The sequence below is a fragment of the Orbicella franksi genome, chromosome 2 (genome assembly GCF_964199315.1).
Source record: "Orbicella franksi chromosome 2, jaOrbFran1.1, whole genome shotgun sequence".
NCBI classification, from domain to species: domain Eukaryota; kingdom Metazoa; phylum Cnidaria; class Anthozoa; order Scleractinia; family Merulinidae; genus Orbicella; species Orbicella franksi.
The window spans coordinates 38,784,625-38,807,232 of NC_138146.1; the positions used below are offsets into that span (position 1 = coordinate 38,784,625).

The window sequence follows — 22,608 nt, forward strand, 5'->3', positions numbered from 1 at the left end:
TTAAAATAATAAAAGCCAGTGTTTGTTAGCAAATGAATTTCGTTTTGTTTGCTAAATTCACTCCACTGCGGGATCTCACCAAAAGTCACGATCTATGTTTAGCAGTTACCACATGATGTCATCTAGCCAAAAAATTCTGGCATGGTTCCAACGTTGCAAATAAGGAGGGGAATTTGTGAAAACAATCTTCAATATTCTGCGATAATTTCGATGATTTGAAGCTAACAAACGAACCGTCGACATGTCCGATGACGAAGACCAGGGGAGAGAGTATTTGATCAAGTTTTTAGCCTTGGGTGACTCTGGAGTGGGTAAAACAAGCCTTTTATATCAGTACACAGATGGTCACTTTAACCCTCGATTTGTTCCTACAATCGGAATTGATTTCAGAGAAAAACGTGTGGTATGTATCATTTAGGTTGTTGTTTAAATTCCATCGAAGTAAATGATTATGTTACCTTGAAAGTTCGGGAGAACTTGGAGTGAAAACTGAGTATTTCTTTAAGATATTCACAGTCAGTTGACTCAAAACTGTAATCTCTTACCTTACATTGTTTTTATTTTAGTTCGAGTTAGATTTTCTCCTTAAAACAACAGCGATTATCCTTTATTTTAAAAAAAAAAATCCTGTGCAATGTTGTTCTAATCATGATTCTTGTAATTTATACCGTAGCTGATTTTGTTGGTTGTATTTTAGTTCAGGTTGTCTTTAATTAATGTTATTGTGGCACTTTGCAGACAATTGAATGCACTTTTCTTTTGCAGGGCAAAATTTGTAATGCCAAAACGGTCCTGAATACGCTTCAAAAACTTTTAAAAAGCCGAGTTTTCTTTATTAAAATATATTGTTTTAAACATAGATAGTCAAGTATATTATCAATAGAGGAGGCGTTGTCCCGTCTTTATAGGTTCAAATTGCCGCAGTATTGTCAGTATTCTTCGCATCTAACTGAACCATTTCATGGCTGGTTAACAACAATAACTCCCACAATAGCTTTTGCAGTTTTTCTTTTTACTCATAATGCCATTCACAATAGTTTATTAGCGGAAGCATTGAACAAATGACAGATTTTTAGCAGTATGTCACAGGTACCTGCTTGGAATTGATGACAAAGTAACTAAGAAAATACCACGGATCTGTAGAAAGGCGCGAACTTTTCACGGAACTCAGAAATACCCTCCTTTGATGCTTTAGTTGTTTTGATCACATGGTTTTCTCAGTTTTAGTTCTTAGATACGCCGGTAGCTTTTGCCTAACGAAGGGTTTACATGACTTATTCTGGAGGTGTGACTCCCGGGGGTTCCTTTCTCAGTCGGGAGTCTGGGTAGTTACCGGTCCCGAAAAGCTGTCTTTTTATTTGCCGTGTTTATACATTCAAGATCGAGATATTATTACTTTTATTATTAAAGCATTAAAAATATCAGGAAACGAAACAGAATGGACTGGTTTCTTAGCTAAAACCAGCACTACTATTCTTAGCTGAATGTGGCTTCCGACCCGTAAAGTTACCGTGACTTTCGAGAAAGGGGCCCCGACCGGTAACTGAACTTTGGGCCGAGTCGCCTCCGTATCGATAACAGCGAGAAACGTACCTGTTCGTAATTTGACGAGGCTCAAGTCTTATTAAACTCTTGACCACCGCAGTGGACGAGTAGAGTTAATTATTTTTCAGGGAGAAAATTTGGCGTCTCGTAAAAGAACCGTTTTTTATTGTATGAACCTCTTTCTTTTAACGGTAGGCATATATTCCTTTTGCATGCATGTCTCGGTCAAACATCAGTTTGGAAGAGCAGAATAACCTTAAACTCTGTCGTATCCGGTGCTATTAATTGTCGACACTGCCGACACTGAACGAACCAACTCAAACAAGATGTGGGTTTAAGATAACTCGAGGGAAGGTGTATCAATCTTTATTGAAGAGTTCTTAAACCCGGGTTTTTCAATATAGGATGAAGAGCGATCTTTCAGCACGCTCGCTTGTCGAGAAAGATCACCACTGATTCAATATTCTGCACTTACTGATATTGCCTACAGAGAATCTTCTGGATTGAGCATTATTATTCAAAAATAATGTTCCTTCAATGGTCCTTAGTAGCCATTGTGCTCGTATGTAAGTTTACTTTTTTCTGACAATCCAGTGGTTTTTTATGAAGTAAATGTTACAGTTCTGTTTAGAATTATATTTTGTATGGACGTGACCTGATCTGTCGACAGGTCTGTGTTTTCAGTTTTGACTTCATTTATTTCCGTATATTTATGCCGTGTTTTGCCAGCCTCTATTTTTGCGGTTTCCCACAGTTGTTAATTGGCGTTCATTTGAAAGGTCAAAATCATTTCTAAAATAAATGCTGATAACAAAAGTCTTCAATATTGTGGAGAATACCGCTTATATATTGTTGCAGTAGAAAATTCCAGTCTGATATAATAGAAACAATAAATTAACAATTAAGAATGACTGAGAGGCCCCTCACCCTACTCCGCCCAATACGAGCTAATTGCCGCCAATTTCCACTTCCACAATAAGAAACGCCAAGTAGCCAATCAGAGAGCGGAAGAGTTATCGACGGACCAATCAGAATAGCCGTTAGATAAACATCAGCTTGTACCGCAAGTTTGAAGGAAAACTCCCGAATCAAACATGGCGGATGCAGATTATGATTATCTGCTAAAATTTTTAGCTCTTGGTGATTCAGGCGTCGGGAAAACTAGTCTTTTATTTCAGTACACCGATGGAACGTTTAATCCTAAATTTATATCTACTGTGGGAATAGATTTTCGTGAGAAGCGAGTGGTAAGTGATACGCTTTGTTCACTTTATAAGTATTTGGTCGTGAACGGTGACATCCATCTTTGTAACCTTATTATTCACTGCCTTGAGAAGTTTTATTTTCATTAATATTTTAAGTCTATGGGTGGATTCTTTGTGCTTAAAGAAAATAAGCGTTGGTTTTTAGTGGAAATGTTATTTAACTCGTATTTAACCAGCTATTTTTGATGTTATAAGACGGAAGCTTACGTTACAACTAGCTTACGTTAGGACTACAGCAAAACATATTGAATGGACCCGTTCTCAAAATTCGACAGTGTAGCGCAGCTAAAATAGCGTTTAGAATTTGTTTTGTGGAGCTAATGGAGGAATGAAAATGCCGCTTCTACTTGGCTCTGATACGAGCAAAAGCTAAGCTCAACTGTAGTATAACAACGCGATTGAGGTTTAGTAAATCTGTTTGTTGATCATCCATTTTACAATCCTCTTCTACATGTAATTCAGGCCCTGTATATATGTGCTAATATAGAGTTGTCTGCCTCGAATTATTCTCCAGATCATGGCGTAAATAAGCTTATTTTTGGTGCCGCAATTAATGGTGAGGTCCGAAAATGCAATGTTTTTTACGACAGTTGAATATTTCAATCCTTTGTATTCAAACAAGCCAGTTTCCATCGATTTGAACTTTCAAATTAAAGATCACCAGAAGAATCCCCATTAAAATTTTTACACTATTTGCTCCAACAAGGAAAGTTTCAATGAGTTATGAAGTTAGAAAAAGGTGGATTTAGACCTTCACACTCTGTATTAATAACAGCATTGTATATATATTTTTTTGAATAATTTTCAAACAGCTTATCTTCACCACGCATTTCATTTCAGTTTCAAAATTTGTAATTGTAGATGAGATCTTGTCTGGCACACAAATGAAAAACACAACTCAATCACTACAAAATCTATACTAATATTATTTTACTATTTACAAAATTTGTGTGGTTTCCCATTGAGATAGCAGCATTTTAGAACTTATGGACTGAATGAAATTTTTTAAAGCAGAAAAACTCCCTTTCATTCTGCACCTGGCTACCAAGTGACACAATAAGAATGTGTGCTCATAGTTGTTTGGAACAACCATGGTTTCTTAAGATGGCAAGGGAATTAACGAACAATTTATATGTTCACTTCTGTGTGAAGTTATAAAACAGGTGATCTGTTTTTCGTGCAGAATTGTGGTGGTTATAGAGTCATAGTAGTTATTTTCATTTTCATAAAACCAGCTGCCCTGATTCTCCTTGTCGTTTTGTTTTCTAAAGCAAAAATGCAAATCTGTGACTTAAGAATATTCTGCACTTTTTGTTTCTGTCTATTTGCATGACACAATGAGGCAGTTAGAATATTATTAGGAGTCTCAAATTCTAGGATACTTGTTGTCTTAATTTATTAGCCACATGAACAGATTTGGAGTGAAGACATGAAAAATTGCATTGCAGCTATATTTAGAGAATGCCTTGGTCCTGGCCTTGTTTCACAGTGTTGTAGTTTATTATATGCCAGTACACACGAGTGTTTTACTGGAAAATACACCACTCATAAAATTCATACGGAACTACATCCAGTACTCTAAGTGGCTTATGTTTCATATCCTCCCTATATTTCACATGTAATTTATTTATTTCCACCACAGACAGACCCACAGTCTTATAGATCACATTTCCATATATCAGCCATGTGACCATGATATCAGTATGAAAATCCATCAAATATTTTCGCTCGTGTGCGATTGGTCTAAATGTCTCACATGACTGAATATGCCCTAGCTGAAACTGGGGAATATCTGAGTGACACTTCCAAATTTTCAAAACTACCTGTGTTGTGAAAAATATTTGAAGGATAATAAACACAGTAGCCTCCATTTGGCATGAAAATATGCTCAGACATTTGTTCTTGGACATAATCTGCTCCTCAAAGCTCACAGTGTTCCTTGAGCCCTGCTCTTGAAAGCTGTTTTCTTCTCGGAACAGAAAATGTCCACTGACAAATATCTGAGCCTACACGTACATGTATTTTTGCACCAAATGGAGGCTTCCTTTTATTCATTGATCATTGTTGCTCTACTAGCAAGACTTAATTTTAAGTTCCCTTGTATTTGTTGTAAAAAATTATGTTAAGGTAAAGATGGATATTGGATTACCATTGACGCTTTCCATTTGACCAAAAATTCTGGTGTGAATTTCCAGAAATTTCCTGGGGCGAATGGAACAGAATTTTCCAGAGTGGAAAACAATAAGCCGCACAGTTTTGTTCGCTTGGAATTTTTCAATGACTTTGAGTTTAAAATGGCAAATATAGATTGAAGCAAACAGAATGCCGATAAGTAGCCTGCAGAGCAGGCGCAATTTTTTTGTGTGTTTTAGGCGAACAGAGACAAAGGTGAGGCGAGTGCAAAGTGCGAGTCACGCGTGAGGGGAAGAGCGCGAAAAAAATAACACCTGTACGCATACCACTGTTCAAGCTGTTCTGGCGTTCAAATGTGAAGGCGGCTACCCAATTGGTTACTTTACATCACGTGATCCTCAACTGTTTTTCAAATACAACAGAGGTGTCAAACTCTATGAAGCAACATGCAGATGACAGCAGAAACCATGCAGACCTATGACCTATAAAAATTTGCCAAAGCACGATCTAACGACTCAACTCCACTTAAAATTCCTCCTTATTATGCAACATGAAGTGCCCTTTACAAACGTGAGTGAAGCGACAAAAAAGGTCAAGTGACTGAACAGAGAATGGCAAATGTACAAATGTCATGAACTGTAGAAGTCGTGTAGGCTAGTCAACCCCATTTTACGCCAATTTTATTGGGGTAAATCAAATTTCAACTGTGTTAAATTAGTGCCCACTTAGTTCTTTTCTCAGTAGTTCTATAATAGCTGAATAAGACTCAAACAAATATACTTGAACGAAGCGAATAAACTATACAAACAAACTGCAGAGGTCGCCATAAATTAATTATGCAGAAATCCAGCGTGCAAAAATACTGTTCACTTTTAAAATCTAAAATTCCCAAATAAAGGCAACCAAAGGAAAGAAACATGACCGGAAGTTCAGTAACAATAAATTTTCATTGAAGACTTAGATGAGGCAAAGAAACCTGTCTAAAAGCAAACAAATGTTCAAAATTTCGCAGACGTGCATCGCTGCATGAACCGCATGTTCAAATAAATTTTAATGCTAAAACGAAGGCCTGAGTTTTTACCGACGACTTTTGCAGTCATTTTATCAGCTGTGGCCTTACCAGTTGTTCCAGAAGTTGAATTCAACTTTGAAGGAATACTGCACATTACCATTTTTGCTTTCTAAAGTCCAGGACGCTGCTTTAAATCCGCGATCTGTTATCAAAACTCGTTTGAAAGCGCGCCGATCGTCATGCTTTTGCGGCGGTTGAAGGAAAACTTCTTCACCAGAAAGGTTTGAGGACTCTGTACACCTTGATATTCCACTCTGAGGCCACCTAAACATTGATATGTGTTTTTTCTTTCCATTTTAAGTCCCAAAGAAGTAATTTCTCTGTTTTAGGGATGAAAACAACGCGGCCTACAACGCAGCATGATTACCACTGTTTTTGTAATGCTGTGATTGGCTGGTCATTTAGGATGTGTCTGGGGCAGAACAGCTTGAACAATGGTATGTGTACAGGCATTATTTTTTTTCGCACTCTTCCCCTTACGCACGACTTGCGCTTCGCGCTTGCTTCACATTCACCTCTGTTCGCCTAAAATATGCAGAAAAAATTACGCCTGTTTTGAAGGCTAGCTGATAAGTCGACATTGTGACTTTTTTTAGACCGCAACAGCAGTGGCCTTATACAAACCAAAATGGCAGCAAAAACATTGCAAAGCAAGGGGGTTAATGAGTGGTAAAATCACTTTTCACGCGTTATAAATCTTTGCGCATTTCTTGGCCAACCTATGCAAAACAAACATGTACACCACCGCCTACAGGGGCATTATTTTTATGAAATGCTTTCTTGACCAATTTAGTTGTAGCTAGCAATTATCAACAGACAAGTGGCAAGATTCCAAAGTAAAATATTAATCCAGTTTCAAATACAGAGAGGATAAATGAAGAGTGCCGATGGCCTCAAGGTTTGTGCGCTTAACTCCTTGTGAGGTATACCCAAATTTTCGAACATTTTCTGGAAATTTCAGTTCCATTTGATTTTCATCCCTGAATTTCTGGAATTTTTGGTTGAATGGTTGGCTTTTGATTTCGGAAATTCAACAATTTCCAGATTTTCTGGGAACTTTCCCTGGAAATTTCTGTATCATTTACAAGTCTATTTCAAAAATTTTGGAATATTTGGTCGCATGGAAAGTGCCCTGTGGTACCACTCCAGAAAATGCAATGTACTAAGCAATGCTTAAGATTTGAAGTACACATAGCCAGTGTTCTGGTGTAGCCCCTGTCAGGCACTAGGAAAGGATCAACTTCCTATAGCAGTAGAGGACCACTTTTGAAAAATGGTAAACATTATAGCTTGGAATTTGTAACAGAGTATTGACCACAGCTCTGCAAGTTAACACTTTACCCATTGATTCCCAGAACTTTTTGCCAAAACTGCATTTTTTGGACATTTGGAGATTTTCAGGCTGGATATAGGCCAAATTAGCTTCAATCTACTCAAAAAGGCATTTGCAACACGACAGCATGCTTTTCTTTCCACTAGCATTGCGTTTTACAACATATTTGCTTAGGTATGCACAGAAATAAAAATTTTGAGATGAGATGAGAAAGTGATCTACGTCTTACATGTAAGGCTTTTCATTTTTTTAAATTTTGTTTTTTGCCTTTCCTTTTTCTTGCTGCAGTGATTGACCTTCTACTGGGCTTGTTTTAAGCTCAAAAAATTCTGAGAAAACATCATCGAGACAGGCAATTTTTACCCTGGAGAGCCACGTATAGTTGCAGGAAATTTTGCTCTTAGTTTTTCACTCATATTTCTGAGCATTTTCGAGCATATTTCAGGCTCCATTGAGCTGATCACCCTGATCTGGGTATCATTGGAAAGACCTTTTCGTCCTGCAGAAGTTGAGTATAAATGATGCCAATTTTGGTCAAATTTGGTCAAAAATTCTGTTTTTTTTTTTAACCGTCAACTCGGTTTTTTGGCTGCCACAACCCTGAATTGGCCTTGACTTTGCTGAAAAAAACAATTTCTTACTGAGGAGTAAGATTTTCTGAGAATTAGGTACCAAAATGTACAATGGGCTTGGGGTTTTCTTTTTTTTTTTCTGGCCTGAATTCGCATTAATCACAGTCCGCCATGTTGGATGCAACGTCACCATTTTTCGCATGAAAGCGAGGCCATGTGTGTTGAAACATCATGGCTGAGTCAGCGAGTACTTTGATTTCTTCAGAGTTTTGGTACTGCAATCTGGTGGACATACCGACAACAATATTTACCCGTGACAGTGACAGTGTATATTGGTTCGGGGAAGTCTACAACAACAGGAGAGGATGACAGTTCCAGTTGGACCTCCATAGAACTTTCCTCACCAGAAGCTTGGCCGAAAGTTGATGCTATGGATTAAAATGAAAAACAAAAATACTTCTGATTATTTTACGATTTTAACCAAGGAATGTTTAAAGAAATACCAACAACAATATTTACCTGTCACAGTGACAGGGGATGATGGCACCCTTACATCAAACAATCGCACTCATACACGCAGTGGTTCTCGCTTTGTCGGAGATTTTCTTTTCCTGGGTGATCTTGACCAGCAAAAAATACTCGGAACTGCATGCTTCTCCAGAACACGCTTCCCTGTTAAAGTTGTCTGAAAATCCGCTTCCTTAAAGTGTACAGAACATACTCTTGGGCTGTTTGTTATCTGTAGATGGACCAGATCATAAAATTAATGTAAATACATGTGCACAACAATGACATCGATAACCTAACCAACTTACCTGGACACTTTTACCCACGTCTCGCCGTATTTTGACAACCCACTGCTTTCGAATGGCTTCATCACTGGGAAATTGGTGAAAGGTATGATTTGGAATATTTTTAGCGCGATTATTTTTACATTGTGGCACGCAACAGTGATCTCCGTTGGGCATGATTGCAGATGATTGCCTTGTCTCCTCGATCGCTGGAAGTTGACTTCACATGCGTGGCCTCGCATTGGTGTCAAAAGTACATGACGTCAATCCAAGATGGCTGCTGTGCGATAAAGGCGAATTGATTTTTTCCCTTGCAATTATCCTTCCTTTTTCTCACCTCTTTTACTCTTGCCAGCTTTTGCTCTTCATATCCTTTCTGACAGCTCACATTTTTTCAATTAGCTACATCAGTGCAGTTGATATCCAAAACAGACAGTTGTGTGGAAAGATCTATCCTAGCTCTATTATCTGCTTATCAAGAATATCTATTGACACCTAAATTGATGATGTCACAAGTGGTACTACCTACAAAGTGCATGACCCCTCAGCATATGAAAACGTTTAAAGGTTCAGTAGCTCTCAGTTGAGTTTTTATTAGCATATAAATCACAGACTCAGAATACTTCAACAATATACAACCAGACAATAAATACAAGTGCCTTCTAAATGGGAGCAATTCATTGCAGATTCACCATCCACTAAATCCAGATGGAAGCCATTCAACAAGAGGACAAAGAGTACATCTTCAGCTCTGGGATACTGCTGGACAGGAAAGGTAAACTGACTTGAACTGTAAACAGGTTGATCATACATGGTAAACTAAAATGTAATGAAACATTAGAAATACTTTGCCCTACATCAATTTTTATACATACAGGTAGTTCTTGAATGCCAAATATTCCTATATATTGAAGGCGTAAGTAGAGGGTGGGATGGGTGGGGGGGGGGGGGGGTAGGGATAAGTAGGGTTAGCCTAGTTGTGAGAGCACGTGCCTCCTACCTTTGTGGCCTGGGTTTGAATCCTTGATGGTCTGGCATCGTACATACATTCTTGCTCCAAGGGTTTTTTTTTTGGTTTTGTTGTTGTGTTAGCAATAGTCCCTTCTTTTCGTGTCTCTTAATTTTTGATATGCTCTTTGCATATGCATTGTTTTTTCAGATTTAGGAGTTTAACTACAGCATTCTTTCGAGATGCCATGGGATTCCTTCTAGTCTTTGATCTGACACATGAGCAGTCATTCTTAAATATTAGGAACTGGTTAAGTCAGCTACAAACACATGCTTATTGTGAAAACCCTGATATAGGTATGGCTAATCATTGCATTACACATCCATGGTATTTACTCTTACAGCTGTAAGTTAATCCCTCACAATTTAATACCTCAATTCGAACAGTATCATCTTCAGTACATGTAGCTTGCAGATAGAGGGCTGTCTTTAATTTTCAAAGTAGGAGGATGTTCAGAAAATTAATGGACAGGGCATGTAATCGTTCCTAGGGTCGATATAAACAGTGCTTATAGCTTGCTTGAAAAATGGTAGGTTTGGTTTGTAACACAAAGAGACTAGTTATAGGCTTGTTATGAGCTTTAAAGTTCTTAGTACCACTGTTCCAGCCCCCATATAATAGACTGGCTGAAGTGAATATGAGCAATCCAAGTTTCTAGTATGATCTGGGGCAATTATACTAAAAACAATTGAAATGTAGAGTCTCAGAAATGCCATTTCCTTTAAAAGGTAGTCTTAACATGTATTTCCCATCAATACTTGCTTTGTTCTGTGTTGATTTTCATCAGGTTATGCACCTGTCCCAGTTGTTTCACAAAGTTTGCAGACACCTTACATTTAACTAAACATAGCAGTTATCCACTTGTTTAAATCTGTTAAGTTACTAAGCATTGACTTTGATTCACCAGTGAGTGACATCATCTTTTCTTATATGATCCAAAATTTACTACCCTCTACAAGTTAAGCAACCCATTCACATTCCAGTTGATGTGTTGCTTTGATGGTTTCTGTTTGTATTTCTGTCTTAGTCCTAATTGGTAATAAAGCAGACCTTGAGGATCAGAAACAAGTGGATGAAAATGAAGCAAGAACACTTGCAGAGAATCTGGGTCTGAAGTATTTTGAGACTAGTGCATTTAATGGACAGAATGTGAGCAAGTCTGTAGAAGCCCTGCTTGACCAGGTAAGACGGTGACTCTTAATTAAGACACAAACTAACAGGGTTGTCAAAAGCAGCTGGCTGCCAGTGAACATTTCCATCTACTTCATGATCTCAGCTGGCTTTTCTGTTTCAGCCGCTTTTTCCTGTCTGACTCCAGCAATAAAGCTGTCTATATGTATTTCAAAACGTTGTGACAACCCTGTTGTTAAGCAATCATAGAAAAAACAAAGAATAAAAATTACTTATATTGTGCCTTTTAACATGCAATGATCAAGGATAATGGCATTACATAATGGCATTACATGATGAATTCAGAAAATTATATTAAATTTTCGAAAGCTAGTTTAAAAAGTAGCACTAAAAGGTCATGACGTTCTGACCTCTCCAAGGTCATTTTCAAGTGAGTAATATTTCCTAAATTAGCATAAACGTTAAAAAATGATCAAAGAACTGAAACCAACGCTAAACAAACAGTGCGATTCAATTCACGCCAAATTATTTGTTTAGAGCAATTCTTGCTAAGACTATTTTATTTTTCCATTGTATATTTTTAACACTTTTTCACATAATTTATCACATTTTAGCGTTCGTCACATTTTTATCTATTATAACTTGTTTTTAAGGTGGCTCCCTATAGTTTTACGATCGCGCGAGCGCTAGGGAAGTAATCTGAGCACGCTCAAAGGTAACCGTCAGTGTTTTTCGATATTTTATTACGTCAACATGAGCACAAAAAGCAAAACTGATAGTGAATTTTCTCGCTTTTCCTTCAGTGAAATTCCATAAAATTTGGCAGATTGGTAGTAAATATTTTACTTCAGTCGGAGCTCGTTTTTCAGGGAAATCTATAAGACCAGATTTTTTGCAGCGGTAAAAGACATAAATTTGAAAATATCGAAAAAACTGCCTTTACAAGCCCTACTTTTTTCATGTTTAAAATTCGTATCCCGCTGGAAGCGATGTGATGTAAAAATTTTGGAAGATTTCAGCGAAGGAAATTCATGAAAATCACAAATAAAGCCATAAAGACAGTAAAAAACGCATTTGTTTGGGCATTTATAATTTAAGACTAAATCCCAAACTTTTAACAGAGATGGTGGCAAAGCAATATTTAATCTTTGCTTATTACATGTGATGGCAAAGCCAACTCCTTGCTCCCTGCGATCCTCTTCACTCTTGCCCTGCCAGAAGAATGTGTAGTCCTTCTCTCTGAGACTGCCGTAGTCTGCTAAACGTGTTTCTTGCAGAGCTGCAATGTCAACATTGAGTCTTGCTAGTTCACTGCTAATCACAGCAGTTTTGTGTGGGCCATCAATATCTCGTATGTCCATGTTCAAGCCAGTCGTCATCGTTTGAACATTCCAGCTCCCAAACTTGAGAGCTGGGCTTTTCCATCTTGCTCTATCCGTGGGTGAAGGAATTGTGGCCCACTTGTCAGCCTGTTTCCAAGCCTAAGACCTATGCACCCACACAGGACAGGTGAACCATGGCAGGACAGCACCTTATTGGCTGAGGGCTGCTCAGCTTGAAGCGGGCGGTAGCTGTCCAGTGGGACTAAATAGCCCCTCCCACTGTCAGGAGTGGCCCCTGGCGCCCAGCCCTACGCCAATCGGGCCCTGACTTAGAACCGGTAACTGCCACTCCCCAGTTTGATGTCATGCCAGGCCAGGCCATACAACATGCTGGAGTTGCCTCTCCAGTTGCTAAGCCTGGGCAAAATTAAGAGGAGACTGGTTTGCCCAGCACCAGAATCCCTCTGTCGGTCTCACTAGTCTTGTCCAAAGGAAAGGCATGGCCAGTACATTTGGGACCAGGTCGACTGCAGGAGCCGCCAGCAACTGGATAACCAAAGCCTTACGAGAGGGAGAAAAGCTTCTGCACATCACAGTGGATACCAGGAGAGAACGTCAGAAGGCCAGGGCCCTTGCTCCACCCACTGATTCCACTTATGTCTGTGGTTCTTGTCACCGCATCTGCCGATCACAAATCAGACTCCAAAGCCATCTCAGAAAATGTTTAAGGAAATGTACAATTACTAACACACGCTAAAATCATGGACTAGATTGTCCGATAATGCCAATACAATATATAATATATACATGTAATAAGTTGGAGAGGACTAGGTGTGAAAGCGAATGCAAAAACAGCATTCAAAACATGACACTTGTGCACGCAACGGCATAAATGATTACCTCATGGAGCCACCTTAACATATTTATGCTACTTTAGAAAATTTTACTCACTTGAAAATGACCTCAGAGAGGTCGAAACGTCATGACCTTTTAGTGCTAGTTTTTATTTCAAAATTGATTTCTAAGAAACTACTTATTAGTTTAAAAAGGTACGTTTTGAGGAAGGATTTAAACTAAGGATTTAAATTTAAAGTGATAGTCTGCAATAACAGCAATCCATGGTTAACTTTCTGTGATTTGCAATAACACGTGAACTGAGTGCACAATCAATCATGCTTACTGACCTTTCAGGAGGCAGGTGTTTACTTCAGTGGGTTCAAAAGGTCACATACATGTAGGATTCATTTGTTGGTTGTAATTGATAGATTTCAATCCATTTTGTTTGCTTATTTCATTAAGGTTTGTTGAATGTCATGATTATGAGGGATGGTGCCAAAACAGGCAGTCGCTAGTTTCGATTTGAACTGTTGAGTTCATGTATCGTTAAAAGGCTCGGTTGCAATACTACATTGCTGCACCTTTTTTTTGAAGAGACTGATTATTATGTTAAAGTGAAGTTATATGTAGGCATTCAGTCTATCCTTATAGGTGGCTAACCTGTGCTTAAAAAGTTTCTGAAGCAACTAGGAATTGATTTGCTATTCTTTCTGGATGAGGTGTAAGGCCATCACAGTCTATGACCCAGTATTTGGTCAGTGAGGGTCTTTCTTTCTTGAAGTTCTTTCCAAGTCAGATGACCAAACAACATAAAGTAACGAAAACCTAACACGTGATGTAACCAAACTCATTTTGTATGTCATAAAAATATTATTGCATGGTATCTGTGTCTCTGGAATGTTTCTTGTCTTTGAATGGTTTCTTATTACTTTTTTTATCTTGTAGGTTATGGCAAGAATGGAAAACTGTGTTGATAAAGCCACATTACCTAACAATGTTTTTAACAACAACCCCAACAGAGGCACAAAATTGAGAGAAGTTGATGAAGCAAATGATGAATCACAAGGTGGCTGTTCTTGCTAGTCTGATGCTGATGTGATAGCAATATTGTTATTGTTACTTCCCAAGTGGATTTTAAAGTGCATATGAAAATACATGTATATGAACTACATTCATTATATGTACATTCTTTTCAAATAGGAATTGGTCATCTTGAAATAAGAAGAAAATTGATGAAAATTGTTATAGCAGTCTAGGGAATGAATATAATTATATTATTAATAGTTTTGGTTCAAGACTAAGCATGGATTTTGTTGGGCCTCATGTGAACTCACTTCCTTGAAGTTCAAACATTTGGTTCCATGTTGGGTAATTTACATGTATATATATAAGAGGTCATTTTTGATGTGTATGTCCTGGTAAGTTAAATTGAAATGTTGTTTAATTGGACACACACAACATCTTTCACGTGCACTTTAAAATGTACCACCAAATAAAGAAGGCTAAATCTAATATTATTAACATGAAATGCTATGGCTAGGTGTGAATAGTAGCCGTATTTATTGTTTGGATAGAGATGCATGCAAGTTTACCATTTTGGCAAAGTCCAAATTTTTATTTGTAAGAGTGGAATAATGAAATTGGGTCAAAATACCCAGAAAATGGATTATTCAATATGTAAAAATCACTTTTCCAAAACCAATAACTGTTTTGGAACACAACTGGAAATTGCTAAATAAGTTTACAACTTCCCACACTTTTGCAATTGTTGCCATACTGTGTAGCTAAGTGATGGAAATAAGTCTTTCTTACATGGAATAACGAGTCAGATTAAACATTCTGTCTTATTATTATTATTTTTTTTTTTATAACTTTTTTTTATGTAACCATGGCTCCATTTATGTACTAATTACCCTTGTACCTAGATTGCCTTTTTTCTGTTTTCTCTGTGGCCAATAAGTGCCCAGAAGTATGCAAGAGGTACAGAGCATGTGGTATATTGGAGCCCTTTCAACAGAATTTGTCGTCTTTCCTGTCTTTCCTCTTAAAATTGATGATTTTGTACAGGTGACAAATTTATCCTTGTCATCCTTTTCCTTGCCAAAATGTGGCTACCAGAAAAATAATTTGATAGTCGACTCTTGGGTTTATTATAAAGGGTCAAAGAACAAACAGGTACATTACTTTCTGTAGTTTGTGTGTAAGAAACATCCTTATAAGACTTGTACTAAAACAACCTTACAGTAATTATTAACAATGATTATTGGCTATTTTTTAGTTGGTATCTCTAGAAATGTGGCCTAGTGTGATCAAATTTTGGGATTTTGGGTTATACATGTTGAAGTTCCAAATAGCAGCAATATCTTTGGGGATAATAGCATCTTTGGTTGTAGAATTCAAAATCTTAGTGCTAGTGTTGAGGCTGGTGCCCTTGCCCACCTGTACCCTTGCCCCGAGATTCTGGAGGGGGGAAGTCAGAAATCGTTGTTTGAATGACATTTTTAGCCACATAAAAAAATGAGCCACAAGGTTGAAGGAGGTAACTTCAATTTTTGTAATAATGTCATGGCTGAAAAATGCAATCTTCCAAAATAATGTGCTTTTAGTCTTTAATTTTGCTGTTCTGAATTCTGAATATATTTCTTAATGTTTCTTAATTTGTAATTATACACTAGTGCAATTATTTATATTCTTATTCTTTCATAATGTCAAAATTGACTTGTGAATAGTAACAAAATAAATTTTTTTCTTTGATAAACTGTTCATGTACACTTAGTAAATGATTTGAACACAGATGCGTCTGTAGATTGTATAGTGTGATCAGTACCCGTGCAGCTGCAGGCTACTGGCATTTTGACAACCTAAGTGAAGTCATCTTGAGAGTTAAGATTGTTTTGGGGTAGACACGTGGCTATTTTCTCTCAGTTTGTTGAAACGCCAGTCACCAAGTCCATCAACAGCAGTCATTTTCAGGACTGCTTACGCACACAGTCACGCTAGATGCACCCAAAGCCAGTACAAAAGGAACACAGATTCATACCTTACCTATATAATGAAATAAGACTCTGTTGGCGCGGAAAACATTATGTGACATAACTGTTTGTTATGCCCCTCAACCGAAATACCTCTGAGGATTGGACAAGATCTTATCACGGGACTGGACTCGCGCGTGATTAAGTCACGCGTGTTGTAGTAATCATCGAAAATTACAAACATAGGCAGGCAATGAGTGCATGAGCTATTTTGGAGGTTGGTTTAACCTCGTTTAGTCAGGAGTGATTCACCTTACAAACGTAACACTGAAATACCTAACATTTCCATTGCCCGATCTTCACACACGCTTTTGGCGACAGCAATTTCGTCGGCGGTTTATGCGTCATTCGCTGCTTCACACGTTCCAACCGGGTGTTAACATCTTTTACCCCTGCTTCCCGATAGGGTGCAGTGGTAGTTCTAGCTTCGGTTTCTGTAATAAATAGCATTTTCTGGGAGCGGGTTATCAGCCCGCCGCCCAACCTCCAACCTGGAGGACCAGGGGCTGTTCTTGGTCTGGCCTCTACCCTTCGACCAATCCGGCATGGTTAGACCTGCCAGGGAACAAAGTCCCCGCCGGCACAGCTCTCCGGGTCATGAAGACACACAAGCTTCACCACCACGGCAAGGTGTCAGCCCAAGGTGAAGAACACTGAAATACAGTTAGTGTTATTTCCATCCTTTTCACCCTGTGTAAGGACTCCGGAATTCGCTTCATATATAGATGTTCGTTCGATTCATTGCCGAGTATTTCCGTTCCAATTGATTTTCCTCCCAGAATTTCGAAATTTTCGGTTGAATGGTTCGCGCTTTTCAGAAATTCATTATTTTCCAGATTTTTGAGACTTTCTCAGGAAATTTTGCTTACCTTTCGTTCGCGTTTCTTAATTTTTCGGAATTTGTGGTTGAATCAGAAAGAACCCCTCTCAAGGTCGTCCTGAAAGCTTTCCATTCGACTAAAAATTTCGGTTTAATTTTCCAGACTTTCCATGAAAGAAGACAACCTGGCGAGCTTTACCCAACATTTCGAAAATTTGGAGAATCTCGGCAATTTTCGGTTGAATGATTACCTTGTCGGAAATTCAACAATTTTCGGATTTACGGGAACTTTCCTCAAAAATTTTAGTCCCACTAACCACCGTCTCGAAAGTTCTGGAATTCCGGATCGCCACTGGAAATATCCGGAAATTGAAACGACAGTACGGTTGTTTGTATCTGAGCGTAAGCACGTCACAAAAAATCAATTGCTCAGAATGGGTATCGTTACATCATTCTTATTACTCATTTTAAAAGGTATAGCAGACCAGTTACGCGAGTTTTGATCAGTCTTTCAAAGTGTTTTAAATGAAGTACAGCGGGAACCTTCAACATGGATTCATTATCTATGGTACTTCTGGTTTGACGTTTCGTCCACACTGGTTGAGAGCATTTCCGCGTGCAGCTATCAGTCCATCGGTTCTTGACAGAAAGTGAGACACTCTACTGTTACGATAGTCGCTTGCCGAAATTTTATTCTTAAAAGTATCGAAATATTCCTAGAAGGAGATCACGGGCCCTAGACATAAACGTTCTCTTGTCTTATTGTTCTCCACTTATGTCTCCTTAACCCTTTGAGTACCAACTACGCATATATGCGTAATTAATGGTCGTGCTCTTTGTACCACTTGTGAAGTCATCAATTTAAATGTCATCAGATGTTCTTGATAAGCAGATAGTAGTGCTACGCTAGCCCTTTCCGCACAATGGTCAGGTTTAGATATCGACGACATTCCGACGTCGCAAATCGAAAAACAAGGTTATCAGTTTTGGTGCAAAAACGGTGGTAAAATGGTCCACAACGCCTATAATTGATCAAGGTCCATTTCTAGGCTTCGCCCGTAATTGACATCCAAGTTTTCACTGCAGCCAGAAAGAACATACAATGCAAAAGGTAGCCAGTGTAAAAGGGCAGAGAAAAACAGAAAGGAAAGGGCCAACAAACGAAATTGAGAACGGTTAATGGCAAAAAAAAAAAAAAAAAAAAGGTCCAAATTTTGGCTTATGCGCATGCCCGTAATTGAAGTTTTGCTCAATTTTGTACCTTATCCTCAAAAAAACTCTCCTTTGAGTAAAAAAAAAGCTTTTTTAGCAAAACTTAGGCTTATTTAGCATCATGGTAGCTAAAAAAACCCGAGTAAACGGTTAAAAACGGTATTTTTTGACGAAAGTTTGGTATCCAAAGGGTTAAAACTGAAAAACGACATGATTCTGTTTATTTAGATTTCCAACCATTACTTAGCGTTTTAAGGTTTTGCATTTTCCATTAACAGGTACTTATTTGAGCGAAATTAAATTTGTACGTGTAAAAATAATTTTCGGTATGTCAAATATTGATATGCCAAAATGTGTAAAATCTAGCTTTCCTCCTCAAATCTCTTTGTGCCCAATTGCTGATTATAAATACTAGTTATGGAGCGCTCTCTCGTGGTATGCCATGGACTATCCCACGAGTCACTTGTATTTTTTGGTAAACACATGAGCCTTTGAGCGTCGCATAACTATTTTATACCATGCCATCACCATCGATGCGACATACGCGCGGGACACGATGGGAAGGTTGGGTGTGATACCGTCGAATATACGCCCTTCTGTATAGGAGAATCTTTGTTTACAATATTTGCCTCATTACCATAAGCGATACAGTTTCTGATGGAGCTACAAAGAGATAAATACTGAATATTGAAAGGGCACAAAACGATTAACTGTCCCAAGGAATTTGAGCGCGATGTATTGAATACTGCGACGCGGGTTTAAAAGCTCAAAATTTTACAAAGAATGTATCGGCTTAGCGCTTTTGCCACACAGAAATATTGATGTTTTTGAAAGCCAATTTCTCCTCGAATATTACACCCAAAGAGCCAAAACTTTCACCACTTACTAAGTTTCACAAGCTCTTTAAGTTTTTCTAGTAAAATCGTGTCTAGCATGATGCCTTCTATGCGCAAAGTCGTATGTTAATGAGGAAAAATGTAAACAATGACGTCAGCAAAGATTCGCCAATCCGGATTGGCTGTATTTTCTATGGCATGGCATTAAAGGTAAAATGCTATCAAAGTTCGACGTGATAAAACTGTCACCGTTGCAATCAGATCACCCTGTACGTACAATCTATCTCTGTGTTTGTTATTTTTGTCAATAACTTAATTCAACAACGGGTTAAAATTTTAAAACCTTGCAAAGTTAGAGACGCACTTATTTAGGGCAAAAATAACATTCGTTACTGAAGATTGGAGTGCGTGTTTTTCTCGTCGCGTTGTAATTGTGCAGCCTAATAAAGGAGAAAACAATTTCATGAGAAATTAGGAGAGAAGTGTAATGCATTTTAAATAGCATATTTCTCGTGTTCGGAAAACATGAATTTCAAATTGGTTTATAAACAAGCGTCAAACGACATACCCATCTTAGTGTTGGTTGGCATTGTTTTGGGAAGGCGAATCGTAATCTTTCTCTCCGCTGTGCTCGCTTCAGATAAGTTCATGTTTTCTCTCTTCTCTGAGTTGCTATACAGCCGGCTTGTTGTTATTTTTTCGTTAGTTGCGCTAGCTGGCACCAAATTTGTTTGATAGTTTAATACGCCCATTCTGTTGTGAGGACTTTGAGTAAAAGCTGTGAGCCACAGGATTGAGGTAGTGCTGTTTGTCTAAATACAGACGGTTAACTGTAAGTTAAAATCGTTTTTCACCAATTAAAATTTGTAGAGCTCCAAATTTGAAGCGCTTCCGGGTAGATATTTTCCCTCGCTGTGAACTTGCCGGAAGACATAACTCATGAGCTAATTCTGGGGCTTAAGTTGCTAGCTTTGGGCCCCATCCACACTACGCCGGATAAATTTGAAAACGGAGTTTTATTTCTATGGTTAGGTAAACCGCCCAGACTAAAGCCTGGTTAATTTTCACTAGCGACGCAAGCACCGTGAAAACGGCCTTGACGCAGGCATAAGCACAAGAGCAAGCGCAAGCACAAGCACAAGGATCAAAGTTTTTCCGTTTGGCCAATGAAAACACTGGATCCATATTACCTCGCGCCTAAACAGTTTTCCAAAATGGCGGAAGGTTCGGATGATTTTGCTTCTGTTTGCGTCGAATTTCGTTTTCACTTGGGTCATCCTTATTGCTTGCTTTTGTGCTTGTGCTTGTGCTTGCGTCGCTAGTGAAAGTCGGGCAAGAATTCAAACATTAGCAACAAGTATGATATAGCAGGCTATTTAGAAGAGCGACCGAGGAGTTGGACTAGTGTCTAACATGAAAAAACTGGAGAGAGGAGTCAGACGACGGGAGTTGAACCCACGTCCTATAATTTCAAGTCCCAAAACTTGTTCCCAGGCTCTCTATCCTCTGCCTCCCTTGGTCGTGAGAGAGCCTGGGAATGAGGTTGCACTCGGTTACGCTACCCGATTACAATGTGAAGGATACAACAGAAAATCTCTTTACTGAAATAATTTTACCTTGAGTATGGAATAAATGCCGCGTGCTGATATTCTCAAAGTCCTCTACCAACGCGTTCTGCAAAACGTTTCGTTTGAAATATAGCTGGTTTTCACATGACGTCACTAAAATTCAAACTACAAAACTATTGATCTTCCTGAGATTTTACTTAAATGAGGTATAAGAGCAGCTGAAAACTAATATTCATACAAATTTTCGCTCCGAATGGGTTCTTGGTTTTGTGATTCACTACGCTTGAATTCCTAAGCTTTTGCGTGACTTGGCATTTACATGACGGCTTAGAGAGCAGTCATGATGGTTAAAAAAGTGACTTATTTCGGGGAATTTGGCTATCTGAACCTTTTATGTCTTAGAAAAAGTATTATTTTAATGTTTCAGAGTTCCTCGAGGGATAAATTCACGCTTTTGTAGCAAAACTCAGTGACAGATGTTTCTGTTGGTTTCCGGCCGCCATGTTGGTGCCCATACCGATGGGCACCAGCATGGCGTCTCCGTACAAATCTCTATAAATTTGGGTAAAAAATATCTCCGCATATCTTGCATAAGAAAAATTGCTGTGACCAGAGTCTTGGCGAGAGTCTTTGCATATCTACCTTCTTTCATTTCTCAGATTCTGGACTTTATCTATTGAACGGTTTTGATTTTTATTTTGATCTATTTTGAATTGCGTGACACTGAAAACCAGCAATTAGTGGATAGGTTAGGAGATATTTCTAAAAAGTTGATACTTCTACGAATATTTTAAAGTTTTGTTCATGCTTCACGTGTTCTTTGGCGTTTGGAGCTATCTCGTTCAATTTAACACCAGTGGTCTGATTACGCTAGTTTCCCACTGAACAATGTGTCCTATGAGTATTTCTTGTTCAATTTTTTAGTCTTCCAAAACATGTATTTCTTTTAGCTGTTTAATTAGGTTGTTTTGTATTAGTTCCCACTGGGATAATCAGGCCTTTATATACCACTCCTTGTGAATATCACACCACTTGACGCCGACCAGTTTGCTCGAGGCTGTTTTTTCCTTATTGTTTATATCGTTGTTCAAAATAGCGTGTGACATTTTCTTATATTCTTTGGCTTGTAACCTGTATTCAGCGTGTCTCAGATTCTTGTAAATAAACTCGATTATTGCTGGCAGCTCCCTCCACTATTTGTCGTATTACTTGTCTCCTCTACTTAATAGAATAGAAAGTAATACATTATTTTACAATCTACATTTCAATAGCTTACGGCTTGTCTTATGAATAGAAGCAGTTTTGTGGAGTGTTTCCATTGAAGTAATTTGCATTCATTCTAATTCTGCCCTGTTCATTCCTTCTGTTAATTAGCGCTTTGTTTTGGCTTTAGTTCATCAGATGAGTTCAGTAAGTCTCTCTGCATGATATTAAATCAGTGTAGAGTAGTTTCAACTCGTTACCTAATCAAGCACAAACTACTTGTCATTTTGACTGTCAATGTGGTAAAATATATGCAAAAATACAGACACAGTAATTCAAGCAAAGTTATATTGCATTATTACGCTACCGACAGTCCAGAGCAGAAAACGGATTTCCGCGTTCAGGTTTTCTAGTTTTGTTTTGTATGTCCGATTGTTTTTCATGCAAAACTATACCTGAGTGGAACTGACTTGCTGCTGAAGTGATTAACCAACCGAGTGTTGAGGCGTTAAGGGCCAGTCTGATCTCTTTTCTATCCCAGCAGTGGTTTAGTTACGTTTATCTTACTTACGACTCTCGCAAAGCGGGAGGTAGATAGCACACACCATCCCGAGTTTGAGTAGCCAATTAGAATGCGTGAAAAACACTACCCACTGCAGGCTTGGGGTATACTTATTAGACATATTTGCATTAAGCCCTATCTCAAGCCCAAGTCTATCGGCCGCTCAATCAAAAGAGTCCTTATCATTAATGCAATACAAAATGATATCAAAACATACAGTCTCTCTCAGTTTTAAATCTCTTTCTTGATAATGAACGCAAAACTCAAAAAGGCTGGTTATAAGCCGCTAGTTAGTTAACTGAATTCATCGCAAGACATTTTTTCTTACAAATGTGCAGCATCTTTCTGGTGTGTCGTCAGGCATT

At 38.3% G+C, this 22,608-nt stretch overlaps 2 protein-coding genes across 4 annotated transcripts in view; one reads left to right on the plus strand and one right to left on the minus strand.

Moving 5' to 3' along the window:
- Positions 1-22,608, minus strand: part of LOC145479801 (guanine deaminase-like) — a 121,952-nt gene that overhangs the window by 79,087 nt on the left and 20,257 nt on the right. The gene's annotated exons all lie outside the window — the stretch shown is intronic.
- Positions 6-15,768, plus strand: LOC145479800 (ras-related protein Rab-27A-like). Of its 2 annotated transcripts, none has more exons than XM_081458252.1 (5): positions 6-403; positions 9,398-9,486; positions 9,871-10,016; positions 10,748-10,902; positions 13,956-15,768. In XM_081458252.1, exons 1-5 carry the CDS (start codon positions 242-244, stop codon positions 14,091-14,093), a joined length of 690 nt encoding a protein of 229 aa, XP_081314378.1. In that variant the 5' UTR covers positions 6-241; the 3' UTR covers positions 14,094-15,768. The 2 variants fall into 2 exon arrangements, with proteins under 2 accessions (XP_081314378.1, XP_081314379.1); XM_081458253.1 differs by lacking the exon at positions 6-403 and adding an exon at positions 988-2,792.

Excerpts from the sequence above, each read along its gene's own strand:
- LOC145479800 (XM_081458252.1), top strand. The coding sequence starts at position 242 with ATGTCCGATGACGAAGACCAGGGGAGAGAGTATTTGATCAAGTTTTTA. Across the intron at positions 9,487-9,870 it reads GATACTGCTGGACAGGAAAG|ATTTAGGAGTTTAACTACAG; the intron begins GTAAACTGACTT and ends TTGTTTTTTCAG. Across the intron at positions 10,017-10,747 it reads TTGTGAAAACCCTGATATAG|TCCTAATTGGTAATAAAGCA; the intron begins GTATGGCTAATC and ends TTTCTGTCTTAG.